At 49.2% G+C, this 22,597-nt stretch overlaps 2 protein-coding genes across 7 annotated transcripts in view; one reads left to right on the top strand and one right to left on the bottom strand.

Moving 5' to 3' along the window:
- The window catches only part of BSCL2 (BSCL2 lipid droplet biogenesis associated, seipin), a 21,403-nt gene extending 6,649 nt beyond the window's left edge, over positions 1-14,754 (bottom strand). The window contains exons 1-6 of one of the 3 annotated variants that reach the window (XM_061605955.1): positions 14,616-14,754; positions 10,771-11,387; positions 6,880-6,961; positions 5,491-5,634; positions 2,900-3,034; positions 913-1,010 (exon numbers count right to left, since the gene is read on the bottom strand). In XM_061605955.1, coding sequence (XP_061461939.1) covers positions 913-1,010; positions 2,900-3,034; positions 5,491-5,634; positions 6,880-6,961; positions 10,771-10,979 — 668 coding nt within the window. In that variant the 5' untranslated portion in view covers positions 10,980-11,387; positions 14,616-14,754. Of the gene's footprint in view, positions 1-912; positions 1,011-2,899; positions 3,035-5,490; positions 5,635-6,879; positions 6,962-10,770; positions 11,388-14,420; positions 14,561-14,615 lie in introns of those variants that run through there. The other 2 variants (XM_061605957.1, XM_061605956.1) reach the window with 2 other exon arrangements.
- Positions 11,159-22,597, top strand: GNG3 (G protein subunit gamma 3). 4 transcript variants are annotated; one of them, XM_061605961.1, is made up of 4 exons: positions 11,382-11,421; positions 16,146-16,222; positions 19,561-19,666; positions 21,267-22,597. In XM_061605961.1, exons 3-4 carry the CDS (start codon positions 19,568-19,570, stop codon positions 21,393-21,395), a joined length of 228 nt encoding a protein of 75 aa, XP_061461945.1. In that variant the 5' UTR covers positions 11,382-11,421; positions 16,146-16,222; positions 19,561-19,567; the 3' UTR covers positions 21,396-22,597. The 4 variants fall into 4 exon arrangements, with proteins under 4 accessions (XP_061461943.1, XP_061461945.1, XP_061461944.1 ...); XM_061605960.1 differs by lacking the exon at positions 11,382-11,421 and adding an exon at positions 14,794-14,892; XM_061605959.1 differs by lacking the exon at positions 16,146-16,222 and having other exon boundaries at positions 11,159-11,421.

Below are 22,597 nucleotides of genomic sequence, written 5' to 3'. Positions count from 1 at the left end.
AATGAAGTGGAGCGATTAGCAGCGATTAGCAGTTATCTGACTCTGAACAAAGCATCATTACGTGAGAAAGCTGCAGTAAAGGGGCGGGCCCCATAGCCTCTTTGCATACAGAACTGTCGTGTTGGAAGGCACCTCAGGAGGTCATCTAGCTCAACCCACCCTACTTAGCACGGGAATCTTCAAGCCACAGCACTGCTGGCAAATGGCTGCCCTGCCTCTGCTCAAATACCTCCAGCGAACGAGTCCACTGCCTCTCAAGGAAGCTTGCTCCAGCCTCCAACAGCTCTTAGCTGCCCTAGTGGTATGCTGCCTCTGAACACAGTGGCTCAATGCAGGAACTTTATCCGAACTCTAGACGGAGCATATTTCCTCCCTGCCAGGTACCAGAGGAAGCCCAGCAAACATTGTGCACTGGCTGCCCCCATTGTGGTTGCCAGTTCATTTCCAGGCCCCATTTGGGGTGCTCACATTAGTGCTTAAAGCCCTAAACAACTTAGGCCCCAAATATCTGAAAGGCTGCCTCCTTCCCTACTGACCCTTCATGGGTGTTAAGATCAGCAGAGGGGGTCCTCTTGGTAGTCTCGCAGCCCTCAGAAGCTTGGGGGTGGCAGTCCGGAAGAGAGCATTTCTCCGTGATAGCCTCTAAGCTGTGAACTTCCCTCCCCAGAGAAGACCTTCATTGGCACCCTCATTGTAACGCTTTTGTCGTATGCTGAAGACAGAGTTCTGTATCCCGCTCAAGATACGTATTTCAGCACCACCCTGTTCTCTTGCCTGTAACTTGTTTTAACAAATTTGAATATTGCATTTTTTTATTTGTTGTAACCCACCCTGGGACCTCATGTTGGAAGGTGGGTAAGAAATCTAATACATATTATTATTGTTAATAATGACGATGATAATAATACTCACCGTAATCCAGTGAAATGGGCATGAATTCGCAGGTGGGCCCCGTAAATCTGGATCTTCGTGGTCTGGATTTCAATTACTGCACCAATGGTTGGGGTGTACTGTGAAGAGGAAGAGATAGAAAGGTTGATAATTCTATGTGCATGGTGTGTTGCAAGAACTTTTGCCTACCCAGAATGCAGAGAAAGATCTCCCCTCCCTCTCCAAATCTGATGCCAAGGAAGGTCTATGCACCCAGACCTGCTAACGATACAATTCTTAAAAAGGGGTGTGCTATTTACTGTCAGGGCTTCTCTCCTCCCCCCGCAAAGGAGGAAAACATGCCAAAGCCAAAAGCATTCTGCCTCTCTGTGGCGTCTCCAGGACAAGTCTTGATAACAGTTATGTTTTTTTGAGGAAAAAGAGGAAGGAAGGGCAAGTCAGCTTCCCTGAGCATATCAGTTTTCAACGGAAGGAAGTTCGGTAGAGAAGAGCACAGGTAAAGGCAGGCAAGCCTAGCCAGCTGGAGGACCCTAATTCTATCTTCCTTCTGGGATGCACACAAAAGAACCCAAACGGGAGATGCTCTTGCCCCACTTCCAACAGGAAAAAGGGGTGTGGCTATGACAGGGGCGTGGCATGACTATCACGAAGGGACCTCGTGCTTCTGAATTTGCCACTACACTACTGATTGTCATCCATATGGCAGACAGGGGAAAGGGAGGCTGAGAGATCTTCCTAAGGTAACCTAATGAGTTCCTGGCAGAGACGAGAGTCAAACTGGAGAGCTCCTGTTTTGCAGCTCAGCCTCTTAGCCGCTACGGCTCTCGGCGCAGGGTTTCAAAAGCAGCCAAGCAGATCCCACTAGCGGACGCTCACAAGGCAGAGGGAAGTGTTGGCCACCTCTTGATTATCCCTGGCATTCAGCACTAAGAGGAACCAACAGCCAGTGCAGCAAAGAAGAGGGCTACGTTTCAAGACCAGGGAGACCTTTGTTCACATTCCCGCTCAGCTGTTATCCTTGACCTACTTCTCAGCGTGGTTGCGTATGTGCAACTGGGGAGGCCGTTGCTATGTGCAATGCCCCAATTTCTTTGGAAAGGAGGAAAGCTGTTTTTATTTTTAAGTTTTAAAAAATAAGCTGCCTCTAAACAGGCCCCTCTGCCTGTGAGGGGCCAGAGCTCAGTGGCCGAGTACCTGCTTTGGTTGCAAAACATCTCAGGTTCAATCCCCAGCATCTCCAGGTAAGGCTGAAGAACTCTGGAGAGTGTAGACGTGCCTTTGCCAACCTGGAACTCCCCAGAAGTTGGTGGATTCTCACACTCCCATCAGACCCAGCCAGCAATGGGCATGGGATGATGGGAGCTGTAGTCCAGCAACACCTGGAGAGCACCAGGTTGGAGAGGCAGATGCTGACAGTAGTGAGCTAGATGGACCAACCATCTGACTAGGCCAGTGCCTGCTGCCAAGTCCCCCCCCCGCCACAGATCTATGGGCTGGGGCATTAATGTTTTGGGCAAATGTACATGGAAGGCAGTCACTGTGGATGGAAGCTGAACTTTGACTCCTATTCAAAAGCAGCAGCATTGCCCATCCACCTTTAAAAGGGTCATTTGGTGGGCCCACTGGGGAGAGTGGTAAGTGGTGGCACAGCTGGTTAGGCCAGTGAAGGGCCCCTCTGCGCTGCCGGGGCTCTCGACCAGTGCCCAATCTAACTGACTGCAGGTGCCGGGCCTGAATCTGGCTCCATAGGAAGCTGACTTGTACCAAGCCAGACCATGGGTCTATCTAGGTCAGCACTGACTGGCAGCAGCTCTCCAGGGTTTCAGACAGGGCATCTTCCCCAAGCCTACCTGGAGACGTCAGGGGCTGGAACCTGGGACTTTATGCATGCAAACCTGGAGGTGGAGGGGAAATATTGACAGGTCGGAAGCACTTGACAGGAGAGGGGAAATGGGAAGCTGTGGTTTTCCCCAGAGGAGTAAGGGACAGAGTGATGCCATCCACTCACTGAGTCCTCCTTATAGTCCGAGTACAGCTCGACTTCCACTGTCTGCTTCTGTTCTGAGAAGCCAGACAAGAAGAAGCTGGCAAAAGCCAAGGTGTCGAGGATTTGCAGCAGGTTCGAGCGATAGTGGAGCATGGCCTAGACAAAAGGGAGACACTGAACTTGGTCACTGGGTCACCATTATTATTCACTGAATTTATATCCCACCATTCTTCCCAAAGGAGCCCAGGGCGGCAAACATACCAACAAATCAATGGGAACAAAAAGCATTCTCAAAACAGTTGAAACATTCTGACACACAGTTACCGTTCGAAACATTATTTCGTGCCAGGAAGAGCCAGCCACCAAAATGCCTGGGTAAACAGGAATTAAGCAAGTACAAAACATCTCTTAGGGAAAACAAAACTAAGGGGGGGTGAGTTCCCCCAAACAGCCCAATGCGGACTGAGCATACTCAGCGGCCACAGAATGCTGTTGGGAGAGTGGTGGAAGCGGAACAGAACGGAGTAACCTGGAAAAGGGTAACACCTGCACCATTAAGTGGGTTGAAGCTTCCCAGACTCAAGGGTTGCCAACTACCTCTAAAAAAAAATTGCTGATGCTTTGGAGGTGAGGTTTCAAAAATCACAGTTAGTTACACCATGAAGGATGCAAGGTGAATCTTGATAAAGATTGTATGTCTCTTCTTGATCGTCACAGAGTGCAGGACACAGAATAGTGGGCTCAAGTTACAGGAAGCCAGATTTCAGCTGAAGATCAGGAAAACCTTCCTGACTGTTAGAGCGGTATGACAATGGAACCAATGACCTAGGGAGATGGTGGGCTCTCCAACCCTGGAGGTGTTCAAGAGGCAGCTGGACAGCCACCTGTCGGGTATGCTTTAACTTGGATCCCTGCATTGAGCAGGGGGTTGGACTCGATGGCCTTAGAGGCCCCTCCCAACTATGATTCTATGATTATCTAGTACAGCGCTTTCTCCTAAGCCTATGATAGTTCACGGGTCAATGGGACTCCAAAAATAGCAGAGCTGTCCGAACTATGGAAACAAGGAAAAGTTCATCTCTAGCTTCCTTTCCCAAGATAAAGTCAGCAGCCTTTTTTATATCTAATACTGGGATGGGGACTCCAGCAGGGCCTTCCAGGTTTTTTTTGCTGGACTCCATTAGCCCCAGCCAGCATGACCAATAGTCAGGGCTGATGGGAGTTGGAGTCCAGCAACATCTGTACAGCCACATCCCTCATCTAGCAAATAGTCTTCATGTGTTTTGTATCATTATCTAATTCACATCTATTAAGAACGGGGGAAAGTAAGAGTTCTCAAAGGAACTCATGCAACCTTGTGGGATAATCAGGTCTGATGTTGTCCATTTCCCCCCCAACCCCAATGAAATCTATCTATCTTGCCTTGAAGTCCCAGACAATCAGAGATGCTTCAAAATTGAAAACAATGACAGCCAGCTTGCTCTGTGCGGCCAAGCAGTCTAAGAGCTGCACTTTGGAATCCACACCCAAGGGACTGCAAACCCCTCCAGATACAAAGCAGGCTGAGACAGAATGAATAATTAACTTGCCTTAGCTTTGGCTATTGACCAGGCTGGTGCAATCATGTTCTTTAAAAAAGGTACACTTCAATGACACTTGGGAGTTGACAGAAGCCCCCCTTGAAGGTCTAAATGTGTGGGGATGTTCGTAAGGGGTAAGTTGGCCTGTAACCAACCACTAAAATGTGCTTTGAGAGTCTATTCTCTCATACATGCACCCCCTTCTACCTACCTGGACCTTAAGGTCATCTTCTGAAGCCGTTCTTTAGGTGCCCCACCAAATGAGGTTCGGTAGACTGCCACCAGAGAGGACCTTTTCAACGGTGCCACCTTTTTTGTTTTGTTTTAATTACTTAATCATATTATTTAGTATATATAAATAAAACAATTAAATTGGCTATATTATTAAGAATCAACAGGGGGTCAGACCATAAAGTCTGCTCCCAACAACCATCATCCAGATACCTCTCGGGGCAGCCTTTCTGCAACCAGGTGCCCTCTGTATGTTTTGGATTACAACTCCCATCAGCCCCAGCCAGCATGTGCCAACTGTTTAGGTTGATTACATGTGTACATCACGTACCACTAAAAAAAGGTCCAAAGTGATCTGCAGCAGATTAAAAAAGGACAGTAAAATCTGTACATAAACATTATCAAAAACAGATGCGACAGTATACAGTTACACCATCGATGCTGCCCAAAGGTATGGGGATACAAAAATTTCCAGACTCAAGGGTTGCCAACTACCTTTAATGAAAGAACACTGCTGATGCTTTGGAGGTGGTCAGGTTTTAAAATCACAGTTAATTACACCATGACAGGTGCAGGGTGAACCTTGATAAAGATTTTATACCTGGTTTTGCTGAAATGATGACTAGGTTGGTGTCAGGCGGGCCTCCCTGGAGAGAGCATCCATAAATGGGGGGGGGTATTGAAGAGAAGGCCTAATCTCTTGCCTCCCCTCTATCTTAAGGTGGATGGGAATGGGCTATCAGCTGTTCCTCCTCCACCCACTGAGCCTGTCTGCCCCCCCAACCCCCCCCCCGGACGTACAGATCTGGCTGAAGAGGAGATGATGCGGCCGCCTTTGGTGTAACACGAGATTACCACCATGAACATCCCTAGGTTTTGGTTGACCAGTGACTCAGGCAGTTCCAGTTCCAGTGAGATGCGGTACGGTTGGCCATACATGAGGACCTGGAGGCAGAGAACATGTTACAGCAGTGGTTAACACACACACCCCACACACACACACAGATGACTTGAGTTTGAATCTTTATTGCTCGGAGCCATAGGCTACCACCATTCAGAACATGAAAAAGGATAATACAAAATGCATATTAAAAGACAAGTCACATTTCATCAAACCTATTTCATTGACATACAGAAAGGAACAACAACAGTAAAGTTAGAATGAAATTTCGAATCTGGGACAAAAAATACACTGACCCTCCCCATGAATTAATGTAAGATGACTACAGTCAGCATAGAGCAGTGGCTCATCCCGTTCACCCCACTAGGGTTTTAATTTCCAGGATGCCACAGAGCTGAGAATCTGCTTCCAATAAGAAAGAATTATCCCAGACCCAAGCTGTTAAGGGGCTTGTAAATTAATAGGCGAACCTTAAGCCTGGCCTGGCAGCGTACGGGCAGCCAAGTGCAAGCCTTTGAGCACCGGAGACAGATTTATTTTGGGTCTGGCTGATGCGTTTAGGAATAATCTTCCTTCAGGGGCACGTTTTGTATTGCCGTTTCCATCAAGGGTATGAACCACGGCAGTAACTCCTACGTCAAGCTCCCAGTCTGAACGGCAATTTTTCAGATGCTCATCTTCAGTTAAGAAGTTTAGCCAGATTGCTCGTTCCAGCTCTGCACAACTCCCAGAAACACAGCCCTTCCAACCACATCGGTCATTTGACGCAAGATGAAAGCGGCTGCGCTGCATGCAATTGTCCCAAACAGTGGGACTGGTAGGTCGGAAGGCAGAGAGGCCAACAGCAGGCAGAGCCAATGATGGGTGGAGACAGCTAGTCTTGTGTCCATTCTAGGAACAAAGGAAGCTGCTTTATGCCAAAGCCACATCACCAGTCGATCTAGCTCAGTATTGTCTACACTGACTGGCAGCAGCTCTCCAGGTTTCCAGACAGGGAGTCTCTCCCAGCCCTCCCTGGAGATGTGGGAGATTGAACCTTCTGCATGCAAGGCTGATGCTCTACCACTGAGCTATGCCCCTTCCCCTTCCTCCTCCCCGATTTCTACACTGACTACAGAGGAGCTGACAGCCAGTGCCATACCCTGAGCTAGTTGCAAGTAGGAAGACAGGGCAGGTGGCAGCCAACGGAAGGCAGGCTGAGGCTGGCAGGGCACTGCCCCGCTCGCCCTAATGCAGTAGCCTCCACTGGACCCAAACACACACTGCTGTCCACTCAGCCAGTAACTCACCCGGTCGCGGCTGTCCTTGATGAACGAAACGTTGGCGACGGGAAAAGAGCAGAGCTCTGGTCCAGGGTGGCCACAGTCTGTCCTGGAAAAGACAAAAACAAAGACTCCTGAAGGCCCGCATTCAGAAGGTGGAAACGTAGGAAGATGTCTTACGCTGAGCCAGACCGCTGGTGCATCAAGCTCAGTATTGTCCACCCTGACTGGCAGCAGCTCCTCAGGATTTCAGGCAGGGATGTGAGAACACAAGGAGAGCCTGCCAGATCAGGCCAGTCAGGGGCCCATCTAGTCCAGCATCCTGTTTTCACAGTGGCCAACCAGATGCCCCCATGGGATGCCCACCAGCAGAACACGAGTTGCAAGAGCACCCTCCTCCCCTGTGGCTTCCGGCAACTGGTGTTTAGAAGCAGACTGCGGCCGACAACAGAGACAAAGCATAGCCCTCATGGCTAGCAGCCGCCGACAGCCTTCTCAGACAGGCACCAACGGGTGGCATTGGGAGATGAGGTTTCAGACCCTTGGCCTCTCAATTGCGGAGTGCCACAGGGTTCTATCCTCTCCCCCATGCTATTCAACATCTATGTAAAGCCGCTGGGGGCCATCATCAGGAGATTTGGGCTGCGGTGTCACCAATACGCAGATGACACCTAGCTCTATCTCTCGTTCAAGTCCTCACCAGAGTTGGCTGTGGATACCATTTCCGAGTGCCTGAGGTCCATAAGTGAATGGATGGGTGGTAATAGGCTGAAGCTAAACCCTGACAAGACTGAGGTGCTGCTCGTGGGAGACAAGAGAAGGTTAGGAGATATAGACCTGGTGCTTAATGGGGTGAAATTGCCCCTGAAGGACCAGGTCCGCAGCCTTGGGGTCATTCTCGACTCCCAGCTGTCCATGGAGGCTCAGGTTTTGGCAGTGAGCCGGGCAGCTTGGTATCAATTACATCTAATACAGAGGCTGCGACCCTACCTTCCTGTCCATCTTCTCCCACGGGTAGTACATGCCCTGGTCTCCTCTCGCTTAGACTACTGTAATGTGCTCTACGTTGGGCTACCCTTGAAAACGGTCCGGAAATTACAGCTGGTACAGAATGCGGCGGCATGTTTGATTAAAAACTGCCATCGCCGTGACCACATCACTCCGGTGTTGGAAGACCTACACTGGTTACCAGTTGTTTACCGGGCCCAATTCAAGGTGTTGGTTTTAACCTTTAAAGCCCTATACGGCCTCGGCCCAGTTTATCTGAAGGAGCGCCTCCAGCATCACCAAACATGCCGCCTGACGAGATCAGCCACTCAAGACCTTCTCTCGGTCCCACCAGTTAAAACAGCGAGGCTGGTGCGGAGCAGAGAGAGGGCCTTCTCGGTCGTGGCCCCCTCCCTCTGGAACTCCCTGCCCTGTGACCTCCGCCATGCCCCCTCCCTGCCAAGCTTCCGCCGGGCCTTGAAGACCTGGCCGTTCAGGCAGGCCTACAAGATCCCGGGATAGACTAACTTTTATCTCGTTACAGCTGTGGGTGGGTTTAGATTAATTTTAGATTGACGTTGTTGGTTTATATGTTGCATTTTATATGTTGCATTTAATTCCGATTGTACGTCGCCTAGAGTGGCCCTTGACCCGGCCAGATAGGCGACTCAGAAATAAAATGTTATTATTATTAATGTTATTATTCTCCTCCACGAAATCTGTCCATTCCTCTTTTAAAGCCATCACTGCCTCTCGTGGGAGCAAATCCCACACCCCAGGTGCCTTCTACTGAGTCAGACCATTGGCCCACCCGGCTCAGTACTGCTTGCTCTGGCCAGCAGCAGCTCTCCCAGGTTTCAGAGACCTTCTGCATGCAAAGCGGATGCTCTACAACTGAGCTACAACAGCCCTCCCTTTCACCACAGACACACTCTGGCTTAGTTCTCACCAAGGTGTTAAATCTGTGTCTAGGTTGTCCAACTTCAGATTGCAACTGGAGATTCACATGTTCCTCCAGACAAACCAGCAAACCAACCATCCAAAAGCAAACTCCCTGCAAGAGAGAACTAGCTTATCAAAAAAAGCTAGTAAAAAGCATTTTGCTTCAATGTGCTAGGATCTTTTTTGGGTACTGAGAAACAATTGTAAGTCTCCCTCTGCAATTGGGTCAACAACCTCGCTAAGGACTAGGACCCCTCAATCATGTTTAGGGGAAAGGCCATAGGTCAGTGGTAGACCATCTGCTCTTCATGCAGAAAGTTCCCAGTTCAATCCCCGGCATCTCCAAGTAAAGCTGGGAATGTCCCCTGCCTGCAACCCAAAGGAGATGCTGCCAGTCAGTGCACGGAAAACTGAGATTGATGGACCAATGGTCTGACTCTGTATAAAGGCAGCTTACTATGTTCATAAGGGCCATAGCTCAGTGGCACAGCATATGCCTTGCATGTAGAAGGTTCCAGATTCAAACCCCAGGTTGGGGGGGGGAAATTCTGAAGAGCTGCTGCCAGTTGGTGTAGACAGTACAGGGGTAAATGAAGCAGCGTTCTGATGCTGGATCCAGCAGCCACCTATGAACTGCTGTTCCCCCAGTCCGACTGCAGATCTTGGCCACAAGAACCGACGTCTGCAGCCCCAGAAGAGACCCCCCACGCTGCCTCTCCATGCGTCACCGCGTCGGCCTGGCCTCCTCTTTGCTCAGCCTCCGCTTTCTGCTGCGTTGCTCCCTCAGGTGTGATCAGAGCACCCGAGGCAGAGACGCAGCAGAAGGGGAGGTCCACGCCCAAAGCAGCACCTTGCAGAGGAACAGTAGGTGGCCTCCGCTCAGGGATGGAAAATCATGTGCAGACATGCATACCGAAAGCAAAAGCGTTGGGGGGGTGTGTGCGAAGGGCGTGAAGCGCTCAAAAGAGCAACCTGCTGGATCGGACAGCAACTTTCCCCTCCTGCAATTTCCAGCTCCAACAGTGGAGGGAAAACATAACCATTTTGGCTAGTAGTCATTGATCGCCAATTTTCCTCCAGTTTTAAATTTGGAGGGAAAAGGAGGACAGGCCTATGCAGTTGTTTAACGTTTTTGTTTTGAGTAGCCAGGCGTTTCAATGATCATTCGATATAGTTCTTAAAAGGATTTTTAATGTTGCTATAGTCTGTCCTAATGTTTTGTGAGAGTGCGGCATATAAAAACTTTTATAAAGGAAAAAAGCATTGCTGTCAAAGAGACTGGGAAACGCATTATCATCTGATGAATGAGCCTGGTGTCCTTCAGTCTTTTGGTCTCCAGATGTGGCTGGACTCCAACTCCCATCACCCTTGACTATTGACTAAGATGGCTGGGGATGATGGGAGTTGTGGTGCAAACCAAAGCAAAAACGGAAACCATCTGGAGACCCACACATGGGACTAAATTGGCCTGATTTGGTATAAGACAGCTTCCTGTATTCCTAAGACTCGATTTTGCTGCAAAAGACTAATACAGCTACCTCTCTGGAAATTGTCACACGAGAGAGAAGACCACTTCTGTGACATGTTGTGCACATGTCATCCAACGACAACACTTCAGAGCCAAATGTCATAGATAATCAGCTAAAAGTCTACGATTAGTCAGTTAAGGTTCCTTTAATCAGGTATAAAAGGCCTTCCATAAAAGTCAAGCTGTTCATTAAAAAACTCAGGAAACCAAGGACAGCAACAATGGTGCCAAAGCTCAGGAAACTGAGGATAGGCATAAGCTGGCGACTAAAAGACTGTGGCGATGGTGCCAGGAGAACCTCATTAGGAAGGTTCCAGAGCCAAGATGCCACCACAGAAAAGGCCTCAACTCCAGTAGCCACCCACCTAAACGTCCGTTGGTGGTGGGACCCAAAAGAGGACTACAATGACCAATAAGAGGTCTCTTAAGCCCCTCACTCCCCTCCCCCCACAAAAACTGACCTGAACTGGTAGTGTACAGGGCTGACATAGCTGACGGTCGGCATATAGGAGTAGTAGAAGCTGCCATAAAGGAAGATCGAGATCCAGAGGAGAAGCAGCAGGACACAGAGCAAAATGGCCGTCTGCAGGACGGTCCGGCGCACCCGGAGCATCAGCAGCATCACCACTTCCTGCGCCCACAGCAGGAAGGGTCCAGTGCTGCCTGCCATGGCACCGGAAGGAGAAGGCAACAGTGAGGGATCCAGTGGAGCAAAACCAGTGAACCTGGAGGACAGATGCACTGGACAGCTTAGATGCCTTTGCAGTGGCAACTGGGAGGAAGAAAGGAGGAATGTAACAGCAGTTCCTTACGCAACGAAGAGACTAGTTAAAAAAAAAGTTCCCCTTGTTCCCAGCTGGATGGCAGCCAGGCCTCCTACTCAGGGAACAGATTCTGGCTCCTGGCTCGCCTGCTGCCCCATTTGCATCTCTTGGCTTTCTGGAGGCTGTTTACATCCATGAGAGAGAAGAGGCAGCCTGGGGGTCAGTGACTCCACAGCATGGCGGGTGATGGGGACGCTTAGCATAGCAGATCCTCCTCATGGGAATCAGCACCGCTGAGGGCTGGTGGAAGGTGCCTAGAGAAGGGGGAAGACAAATGAGAAATCCAAGGTGAGTGCAGCCCTAGAGGTAGAGAAACCAGATTGTAGGCACTTGCCAACACTGAAGGGAACTGGAAGAGTTTTAAACAAGGATGAGCAGAAGAGACTGGAGGCAGCCCATTGGTGGAGAGAGTTAAAACAGAGGATCCAGTGAGTCTGGACCCAGCAGAAAGGTACAAGGCTGAGCAAGGAGTATCAAACTTTGGAGAGAGAACATGGGTTATAACAGCAAGGGTGCAATGGGGCGCGATGTAGGAATTGCAACCCCTGAGTTTTCCCTCCGGCCTAGTTCTTTATTAGGACTTGCGTCTGGGGTCCCATCCACACCATACATTGAAAGCACTATGATACAACTTTAGAAAGTCTTGGCTTCCCCTAAAGAATCCCAGAATCTGTAGTGGGATAAGGGGTGCTGAGAGTGTTAGGAGACCCCCATTCCCCTCACAGAGGTACAATTCCCAGAATTCCATAGGAAGAGGGATTGATTGTTAAACCGCTCTGAGAACTGTAGCTATAACAAAGTACAGCTCCTAGGATTCTTTGGGATGGGGGGAGGGGGAGAAGCCACAACTGTTAAAGTGGTATAATGGTGCTTTAAATGTATAGTGTGGATGTGGCCTTGGTGTATGACTGTAGAGTCTTGCCCTCCCCCAATGTTCATATTCCACCCAACATTAAACTATCCCTGCACATAGAAAAGGAGGCTGAAGTTTTCCCCCTAACAGGCTAACTTTCTACATGCAGGGATATACTTTAGGTCCGAATCTCCCTCTGCAGTTTGAAGTGCTGGAGCTCAGGTGCAAGCTGACACTTCAGTAAGAAGTAGGCCTTTATGCAGAACAGAACCAGAGTTTTACAGAACTTTACGATGGAGCAAGAAGGAGGGAGCAAGAAGGAGGGAGCTAAAGCAAACACAAAGGTGAGAGTTCTAAGGCAGCAATGGCCAAACTTCCAGCTCCTATCAGCTATCTTTTCTTACTGTTACTCCGAGGTCCACCACCCAGAGCCAGGAGCAAAATAGTAGCTTGGGGAGTTAGTAGAGAACTGGATATAAAGTGATGGCTGAGGAGGTGGAGATATTTTGTTACCTAGAGAGCAACACAACTGGGATAACCAGCATATATAACAAGAAATTACATCTTGAGTTATTAGAGATTAAGCATTCCAACGCAACACTTTTAAACCCACCCAGCCTCAACTTAGTTCAATTTTATGTCACCTGTGCCTCCAAATTATACTCAAACTCACAAGAACAGCAAACAGATCATCAATATACAGGTACAACCAACACACTGTCCTAAATATATGAAAGCACATTTCATAATCTAGTGTTTAAAAACCACATTTGCCAGTTTAACACAAACACATTCCTTTCACAATCATTATCACAAAACACACATTGAACAAGTCTTTAATTTAATGAGCTAGTCTTTCCCTAATTAATCCAGATCACTAAGATACCAGAAAAAAGCACAAAGACCTTATCAAAGGTAACTAATCAACACTCATATTTTTATAGACAAGAAACATGGAGGGTAAGTGATAAGCACAGGCTAATAATGACAGATAATTTTTATACTTGCAATTTTAAACAACAAGTTGTAGCAGCACTCTGAAGCGGATAAAATCCCATTCATAATTGGGGAACATGGAGACACAGAAATATATAAAGACTGCTCTTCAAAAAGTAATTGTGCCTAGTGCCACAGCCTTTTGTTGGTGGTGCTATTGTTAAACAACTAAGAATCAGAAGCTCTTGCTGATCCACTGCGTTTTGGTCCAATCTCCCAGCAAACCCTGATCTGGTTACCCTCTATCCCAGTTCTGGCGTTTCAACTACATAGACTGAGCTCCAATTATCCTCTGGGTCCTTTGATAAGCAAAAGAACATAAAAGCAGGAATTCAAATTGTAATACAGTAAGAGAAATATTACTGTTATTTTTTATTAAATTTCTATCCCGCCAGAGACTGCATCTAAGGGGAGGGAATTCCAAGGATAGGGGCCACCACACTAAGGTCTGCTTCCTATATTGTGTGGAGCAGACCTTCTGATAAGATGGTATCTGCAGGAGGCCTTCGCCTGCAGAGCGCAGTGACTGAATTGGTATACAAGGGATGAAACAATCTTTCAGGCAGAGCTTGGAAAAGTTACTTTTTTTTTTAACTACAACTCCCATCAGCCCAGTCCAGTGGCCATGCTGGCTGGGGCTGATGGGAGTTGTAGTTCAAAAAAGTAACTTTTCCAAGCTCTGCTTTCAGGTAACAAAAGAAGCAATTAATGCAGTTAAAATCATACAGCATCTAGCACAGCACACTACAATTGCTACAACAAGGAGGGGGGAAATCATTAAGTGGTCCACCAAGACCCTCAGGCAAATTTCAAGTGGTCCCTGGGGAAAAAGGAGTCCCTGGGCTCCTGCTGGGAGGAAGGGCGGGATAAAAACCAATCAAACAAACAAATAAATAAAGTTTGGGAACCTCTGCATTAGAAATGAGGGGGATAAGGCAAGCGTCTTCCCTCTTGAATTGCAACTGCAGATTTTTTTGGGGGGGGAGGGGAGATTCTAACTACCTAAACCCCACCTCAACTTAGCAGAAACCGAATTGGGGAGAAGTAAACTGTGCACACCTGGACACAGGCAGAGGCTGCACCAAAGGGGGGACAAGCATCCCCCCAACAAGGAGCCCCCCCCAGTATATTTCACCCACTCAGAAATATACTTTGCCCCATCTGGGCTGCCCTGAATATTTTTTCTGGTGTCTGTGTCCCCCCCCCCCATTTTTTTCTGGTGCTGTTGCTGCACATAGGGGATAGATTCAAAAGCAAAGGTGGGGACGGGGTGTAGGAAGGCTAGACACCTGAGCTCCCAACTTAGTCAAAGAGGGGGGGGATAAAGAAGGTCACAGGGCCGCAGACAGCCACAACTGGACGGGGTGAGGGCAGATAGGTAGAAATGTGAACGCCCAGGTCCCAACCACACACAGAGGAGCAACAAATAATTAGATACCCGGACGCCTGGGTCCCAGCCAAATGGAGGGGGACAGATAACTGGACACCCAGACACCTGGGTCCCAATCAAATAGAGGGGTGATTTAGCACCCGGAGGCCTAGGTCCCAGTCAGATACGGGGGGGCAGGTGATTGGGCACCCGGACGCCTGGGTCCCAGCAAGCCCTGGGGAAGGGGGGTGAGAATTAAAACACCTGAGTTGCTTCCAGCGCCGGCTTGGAGCGGCAGCCCCACCTTCTCTCTCTCTCCGCCCCCCCTCCTCTTATTTCTTCTGCCACTCCAAAAACTGGCTCTGGCACGGCCTCTTCCGGGATTGGCCCCGCCCTTGCCGAGCCTCCGGGAGGGAGGGAGGGAGGGAGAGGAGGCGGGCCTTTTTTTCTAAAAAACCCTGCTCGGAGCATTTTCCAGTCACGTGGGGGAGAGAGATGCTGCCGCTGCCCGCCTGTCTCCCGTTTCCATGGCGACCGAGAGGTACCGGCAGAGGACCAGAGACCTCTTCTTCTTCCGTATTCCTGGCCAAGGGCGTCGGTGGTAGGGAAAAGGAAGCTGGGAACCAGGACCTATGCTTTACTCTCCCAAGGCAGCCAGTGGCGGTGCAGTGGTTAGAGCACTGGCCTTGGCCCTGGGAAACCAGGGTTCAAATCCCCACTTGGCCATGAAGCTCACTGGGCGACCTTGGGGGTCAGTGTCACACTCTCTCTCTCTCCGACTATCCTGTCTGAAAGATGGCCTTCCACGCTGGTATTTTAACGTGGGTGATTCTGCATCATGGGCCTCATCTGCACTACACAGTTAAAGCGGTATTTTGCCACTTTAAACAGCCACTGTTTCCCCCAAAGCATCCTGGGAACTGTAGTTGATTTAGGGTAATAAGAGTTGTGAGGAGACACCTACCCACAGAGCTACAACTTCTAGAGTGGAATTTCCTTTTCCCAGGAACTCTGGAACTGTTGCTCTGTGAGGGGAAGAGGGGGTCTCCTAACAATATGCAGCACCTTTCCCAAAATACAGTTCCCAGGATCCTTTGGGGGAAACCATGACTGCTTGATGGGGCTTAGAGAATTTTTAAAAACTACCATCATTTTAGAATAAGCATTCCTCCATGCCTGTCTCACACAAGGGAATCCTTTTAAAATGGTGCAAGCTTCATGCATAATCTAAAAAAAATGAGTGAAGTATGTTTTTTCTCCCTCCCAGAAAGAATTAAATATACATACAATATATACGCATTTTAATTCAGTTAATTAACTTTTTAATCAACAAATGCTTGATTAACTGGCTAAGAGTTATTTAGTTCGGTAACATCTGTAATAACAACACGCCATTTATATATATATGGTGCTTCATACAGGAATGAAACAAGTCCAAAAAGCAGATCCCTGCTCCAAGGAGCTTACATTTTAACTGCTTTACACAGTGCATAATTAAATTTTGGAACTCACTCCCACAAGAGGTAGTGATGGCCCCAACGTGGATGGCTTTTAAAAGAGTGTTGGACAAAATCATGGAGGATAAGACTACTAGAGGCTATTAGCCATAATGGCAGTCCTCCCTCCGAATACCTCTGAATTCCAGTAGCTGGGAATTGCAAGAGCTGTTGCACTCAGGAGCTGCTTGCAGGCTTCCCGTGGGGGCTTCTGGTTGGCCACTGTGAGAACACAAAGCTGGACTAGATGGGCCCCTTTTGGCCTGATCCAGCAGCCAGGCTCTTTGTACGTTCTTAGTGAGGAAGAAAACCACAGAAGGGAAGATGCAACGTCCATAAAACAGCAGAGAGAAAGGAGGAATGGAAGAAGCAGAGGTAAGATGAGCTGATGTTCTTAGATCTCATTTCTGTTGTGGGAAACGCAGGGAGCTAGGCCTCAAAATAGTTGAAAATGACCATCAGCGGCTGTTCTCAATGCCAAGGAGCAGCAATGTTTTCCAGTAGCAAAGAACACTTTGTCACGTGGAACTGAGAAGCAAGCAGAGGCGGCCAAATGTTCTCTTCCCCCTCCCCAGATTTCTGCACCCATTGCACATCCCCCTTGCACATTTCAAGGTGATGCAAGAAAGGAAACGGTTTTTGTGCCCCTGATGTGCTTGTTTTAAAAGGAAGGGCTGAGAACACTGCAGGAAGAGGAAATAATAATAATAATAATAATAATAAAAAGTGGGCAGTCCCTTGATGTCAGATTTCCAAATGAACGGAAGATGCTGACACTGTACTGCAGCACCCATGTGCCTGTACCACTGCTGGCACAGGGGGTGCGTGAGCCAACAACCCCCTCCCTTAGCTGTGTTCTCCCCACACTCTCTCATGCCTCTCCTTCCCCTCCTTAATTACATTCCACCCCCGTAGCCTTCCAGTCCAGAAAAGCAGGTGGCGTTGAAGAGAAGCCACTCTGGGGCGGGGTCCCTCCTGCACTACCACCCCCCACCAGAGATGGTTTAGTCCCAGCTTTTAAGTGGCTTGTTGGAGCATCCTCAAGGTACCAGGTTCTTCTGAATTAAGCTCCATTCCTAGAAGAGGTGAGGAGAGCACTTGGGGAGATATTAGGGTGGAGTCACTGCCTCAGTGGTGGTGGTGGGGAAACTAGCAGAAAGGTGCTGTGCCAGAACACCCACTCCCTGTGCCACCAGGTGGGGAAGGAGCCAGAGCCTTCCTCTCAAAGCCAGATCATCTGAATACACCCAACGCTGGGGGGAAAAAACGAACCACCCACCTTTCCCCCCTTCCATCTCTTCAATTCTAGCAGGCATCCACCATAAAGGTCTGTATGGGGGAAACCTCCATTGGCTTTGAGGGTGGGGTGGAAGGGCTCCTTGTGAGCAGCTGGCATGCTTTGGATGTCTGAGATATGGAGACTCCCCAGGGCAGGGACCCATTTGTTTATTTATTTTTTTGATCAGACAGTGTTTTTTTTAATGATCACTTTGTACTATTTTTAAGGGATTTTATATATATAGAGAGAGAGAGATAGACAGTTTTGAAAGCAACAAACAGAAATATATATATTGCTGCACTCTGCCTTTTTACCTTGTACAGATTGGTGGTACACAAATACTTTTATCAATCCCTGAAAGATGCCGAGGGCAGATCGAAGGAGCAGGGCGTGGGTGGCAGCTACAGCTTGGTGCTTCCATATTTTATATTCCTTGGATTATTTGGGGGTGGGGAGAAGCAGATGGAATTAGGGGAGAGGGCTTCTGGGTAGCATTCCCCCCCCCAACAGCTATGCCGAGGACAGAGTGGCGATAAAATAAAAGAATGTCCATGTACCATACAAATGCGTGCATGGGCTAGATCATGCGCGTGCTTCAATTCTTTGGAGCTGCTGGTCTGTTTTGCTTCATACTGTCTCTTCCCTGCCTAGTAGATTTTCTGTGCTTGTCTTTCTCTCTCTCTCCCTCTGTTTTTTTGCATCTAAAAAGGAGAGAAAAGGAATGTGGTGTACAGGATGGGGATGAGTGGACAAGGGAGGAAAGTCAGAAAGGATTGGGTGGAGCTCTGAGGGTTGGCATTTGTCTTTAGGGCTTTCAAGAGGGAAGGTGAAGCAGATGGGAAGGGAGAGCTTCTTTTGTCTAGAAAGAAAAAACTCCAGTGGGGAAAATGAACTCTCATAACGCACAGCATTCAATCACCGTAGTGCCTTATACTGATTCAGACTAATGGTCCATCTGGCTCAGAGGCGACTGCTCTGACTGGCAGCAGCTCTCCAGTGTTTCAGGCAGAGGACATTCCTAGCTCTTCCTGGAGGTGCTGCAGATTGAACCCGGGACCTTCAGCATCCCAAGCAGATGAACGACCTCTAAACTACAGCCCTTGCGCAATACCTCTTGACTCTCATGGTTGACATATACGCTTGAGGCCCCAAAGGAAACGTCTTAAATTGGGGCTGATTTGGGATGCTATCTTCAAGTGGATAGCCTGTGGCAGTGGTAGCAGATGTGGTGCCCTCCAGATGTTCTGTGACTCCAACCCCCCACCCGACAGCATGGCCAATGGTCAGGGGTGATGGGAGTTGTAGTTCAGCATCTTTTTGAGGGCAACCAGTCCCCCACCCCTGGTTTATGGGCAAAACTGGGGGGGGCAAAGGGGTCTCTCCCCTCCCCCTCCCATTGCACTAGCTCATGGGTAACCAACGTTATACCCTCCAGATGTTGCTGGGCTACAGTTCCCATCATCGGAAGAATGTAAGAAGAGCCTCCTCCATCCCCAGCTGGAATATTTGAGATGGAAATCCCTGGTGTTTTAAGAACACAAGGAGAGCCCTGATAGATCAGGCCAATGGCCCATCTGGTCTCACATCCTGTTCTCACAGCGCCAACCAGATGCCTGTGGGAAGCCCACAAGCAGGACCTGAGTGCAATAGCACTCTCCCCACATGCGATTCCCAGTAACTGGTATTCAGAGCCATGTTACCTCCGATAGTGGAGGCAGAACATAGTCGTGGAGGCTATAGTAGCTTTACCCTACATACATCAGAGTTTGTAGCCATCTCTATATCCTGTGGGAGCAAATTCCACTGTCCCAACTCTGCGCCGCATGAAGAAGGATTTCCTGAATCCCTGACTATTGGACATGCTGGCCAGGGCTGTTGGGAATGATAGCTCACAAAGTTTGGAGGGCACCACATTGGCTTTGGAAAATGGACTGCCTTCAAGTCGATCCAGACTTATGGGGACCCTGTGAATAGGGATTTCATTACAATCGGTGTTCAGAGGGGGTTTCCCATTGCCTCCCTCCGAGGCTAGTCCTCCCCAGCTGGCAAGGGCCTGCTCAGCTTGCCACAGCTGCACAAGCCAGTCCCTTCCTCATCCGCAAGTGCCAGCTGGGGGGCAACTGGGCTCCTTGGGACTAAGCAGCTTGCCCACGGCTGCACAGGTGGCAGGGCACATAACCCCTGAGCCACTCCCTGTGGGATGATCTTTAGCTGGCCCTTGACCCCCAGGAGACAAGAGCGGGGATTTGTGGTATCTAGTGGTAAACTGCTTTTGAACATAGAGGTTATTTAGCTAGCGTGGCAGAGAGCCTTTAGTAGACTTCACCCCCTTCTTGTATTTGAGCAATCCTTTAAAAAAGTTACTTAATATAGGCTTCACAGAAGCATCAGCAGGTTTTAAAAAATATATTTTACTCCATGATTTTTATTGCAGAAGCCTCATGAAGGGTGAAACTCCAGTGAACAGCACTATGAGCATTGGGCAGGCCCGGAAGATGGTGGAACAGCTGAAGATTGAGGCCAGCATGTGCAGGATAAAGGTGAGAAAACGGGAGAAACGGGGTCAAAAGGTGGCACAAGGAGACAGTAGATGACTGCTTCGCCCATCTGGGCTAGATGTGACACACACTAGGGCCCCATCTGCACTACACACTTAAAATTGCATTATACCACTTTAGCTGTCATGGCTTCCCCCAAAGAATCCTGGGAACTGAGTTTTTAGGAGACCCCCTATTCCCCTCACAGAGCTACAATTACCAGAGTTCCCTGGGAAGAGGGGTTGAGTGTTAAAACCACTCTGGGAATTGTAGCTCTGTGAGGGGGAATAGGGGTCTCCTAACAACTCTCAGAAACCTTAACAAACTACAGTTCCCAGGATTCTTTGGGGGTAAGCATGACTGTTAAAGCGGTATGATGCTGCTTTGAATGTACGATGCAGATTAGGCCTAAAACTGTAGTACTGAGTTGCTGGGAATGGACTAAAGTGGCTTTCTGGCCATTTTACATCCATTTCAGGTGATGAACAAGTTGCCTACAGGCACCCTCCTGTGGTGAGAATGAGTATTTACTGAGCCACACTGTATAGGTCAGAAAAAGGCATCTTGGCAGAAAAGTGGTATATAAATACAAGCCACAAAGAAAGAAAGAAAAGAGCAGCAGTAAAAGACACTCTTGGCACGCAGAAGGTCCCGAGTTCAGTTCAGGACATCTCCAGTTAAAAGAATCAAGCGGCAGACCCACCTCTGCTTGAGAGTCTGGAAAGCCAGTCAGACATCACTAGACAATCCTGGGCGAAATCAGGACTGTGGCCCTCATGATGTTGCTGGACTCACAACTTCCATCATCCCTGGCCACTCACCGTGCTTGCTGGGGCTGATGTGAGTTGGAGTCCAGCAACATTTGGAGGGCCAAATTCGACTGGACATCGGGAAAAACTTCCTCACTGTTAGAGCCATACGACCATGGAATCAATTACCTAGAGAGGTGGTGGGCTCTCCAACACTGGAGACATTCAAGAGGCAGCTGGACAGCCATCCGTCGGGAATGCTTTGATTTGGATTCCTGCATTGAGCAGGGGGTTGGACTGGATGGCCTTGTAGGCCCCTTCCAACTCTACTATTCTATGATTCTATCCCTTTGGCCGTGGGAACACATTATAAGCTTAGCACTGCAGCATGGGTCAAGCCCTTCCTCAAGTCAACCAGGGTGATGGGTGGGATCCATTCTGGGCAGGCTACAGAAACCCTGCCTGCTGCTGCACCTCACAAGGGCCGTATGTGCGCATGCCCACCCTTGCACGCACGCACAGCCACACACAAACGACAGAGGTAAGACTGCACTGTGTAACTAAAAGTACATCATACAGGGAAAGGCCCTCCTTGCGGGCTTCCCATTGAAGCATCTGATTGGCCGCTGTGAGAAAAGGATGTTGGACCTGACCCTTTGGCCTGCTGCCGCTGTAAGACTTTTCTTATGATCTTAAGTGGTGGGAAGTTAAGGGAAGCTTGTCTTGGGGGCAAACAACCTGAACTCTTCCCTCCCTTAGGGGAATCCAAGGGACAGCCAGGGGCTCCTCTGCAAGTGGGCCAGCCTGAGATCACCATCTGGACTTCTCAATTCTTCCCCCTTCTTCCTCTGTAGGTCTCCAAGGCTGCGGCTGACCTGATGACATACTGCGATGCCCACGCCTGCGAGGACCCTCTCATCACTCCCGTGCCCACCTCTGAAAACCCATTCCGAGAGAAGAAGTTCTTCTGCGCTCTACTCTGAGCTATGTCTGCCTCGCCACCCCGCCCCTCAAGTCCAACGGGGCACCAGGGCTTCTCCCTTCTCCTTTCCTCCCCCTCCCTTCCCCATCCCCAGACACCCTCCTCATTGCTCAGTGTGGAACTGGGTGCGTGGAAGAGGCCCCAGTGCACGTCCTCGGCCCGTTTGGGGAGGGGTGGGTGGGGCAGATGGAGAGGTTTCCTCTTGCAACTCCCCCTCCCTCACTATGCATTCTGTCATAATATCATTTCTCCAAAAACTTCAGCCGAGCACAAGAATTCAAACTCCGCCTGATACAGAGTTCACTCCCTACTTCCCTCCAAGGAGAATCTCGTCTATATTGGGGGGGGGGGAAGAAAGGCACTCTTCCTCCCCAAAATGAGACCCAGAGGTATTAATCACCCTCTGGTTCAGGTGTGGGGAACTTTTGGCCCTCCAGATGTTGCTAAACGACAGTTCCCATCTTCCCTGGCCACTGGCCATGCTTGCTGGGACTGATGGAAGTTGTCATTCAGCAACATCTGAAGGGCCAAAGGTTCCCCACACCTGCTCTACTCATACGCCCTAACAGGCGAGCCCCCATTGGTAAGAGCCATTGGTCTATCTTGTTCAGCACTGTCTACACTGACTGGCAGCTGCTTTCCAGGGTTTCAGGCAGGGAGTCTCTCCCAGCCCTCCCTGGAGATGCCGTTGGGGATTGAACTGGGGACCTTCTGCATGCAAAGCAGGCGATCTACCACTGAGCTATGGCCCTTCCCTTGCATGTACACTAGCTGGAGGGCCACAGGTTTCTCACTCCTTTGCTGAGAAGCCCTCTCCAACAGGTGTTTCCAAATCTAGTTGCAGCAAATACCCCCCCCCCCGTGAAGATATGTGGTATGACCTCATCTGATGAGAAAAACAGGGATACATCCGTTTTTGCCTTTCATTCACCTGAAATTTCTGTGTTTCAATCTAGAAAAAGATGGGGGGGGGAAATCAAATGAAAAACTGGTTTGGGTGACAAAATGGTGATGGGGCATGGATGGAATCTTGGTATCAGGGCTGCAGAGGTTTGCCTCTGTGTGAAAGAGAGAGAGAAGCCTGAACTCTGAATCGCCAGACACTTGGGAGTGTTAAACGTTTCCCATTGCTTCTGCTGCCATTTGGTTTTTGGGGAGTCTCCCCGTTTCCTTCAAGCTCTGAAATAAATGCAGTTACAAAGA

This window comes from Rhineura floridana, chromosome 22, assembly GCF_030035675.1.
Source record: "Rhineura floridana isolate rRhiFlo1 chromosome 22, rRhiFlo1.hap2, whole genome shotgun sequence".
Lineage (NCBI taxonomy): Eukaryota > Metazoa > Chordata > Lepidosauria > Squamata > Rhineuridae > Rhineura > Rhineura floridana.
Note: the sequence above shows the minus strand (reverse complement) of the source record. Positions and strands in the feature narration are given on the sequence as shown.

What these genes read in the sequence shown, in the direction of transcription:
- GNG3 (XM_061605959.1), top strand. Translation starts at nt 11,351, where the DNA reads ATGGGAATCAGCACCGCTGAGGGCTGGTGGAAGGTGCCTAGAGAAGGG. An exon ending in AGACAAATGAGAAATCCAAG is followed by an intron (nt 11,422 to 19,560) that starts GTGAGTGCAGCC and finishes TTTTTATTGCAG; the next exon opens with AAGCCTCATGAAGGGTGAAA. An exon ending in CCAGCATGTGCAGGATAAAG is followed by an intron (nt 19,667 to 21,266) that starts GTGAGAAAACGG and finishes CTTCCTCTGTAG; the next exon opens with GTCTCCAAGGCTGCGGCTGA.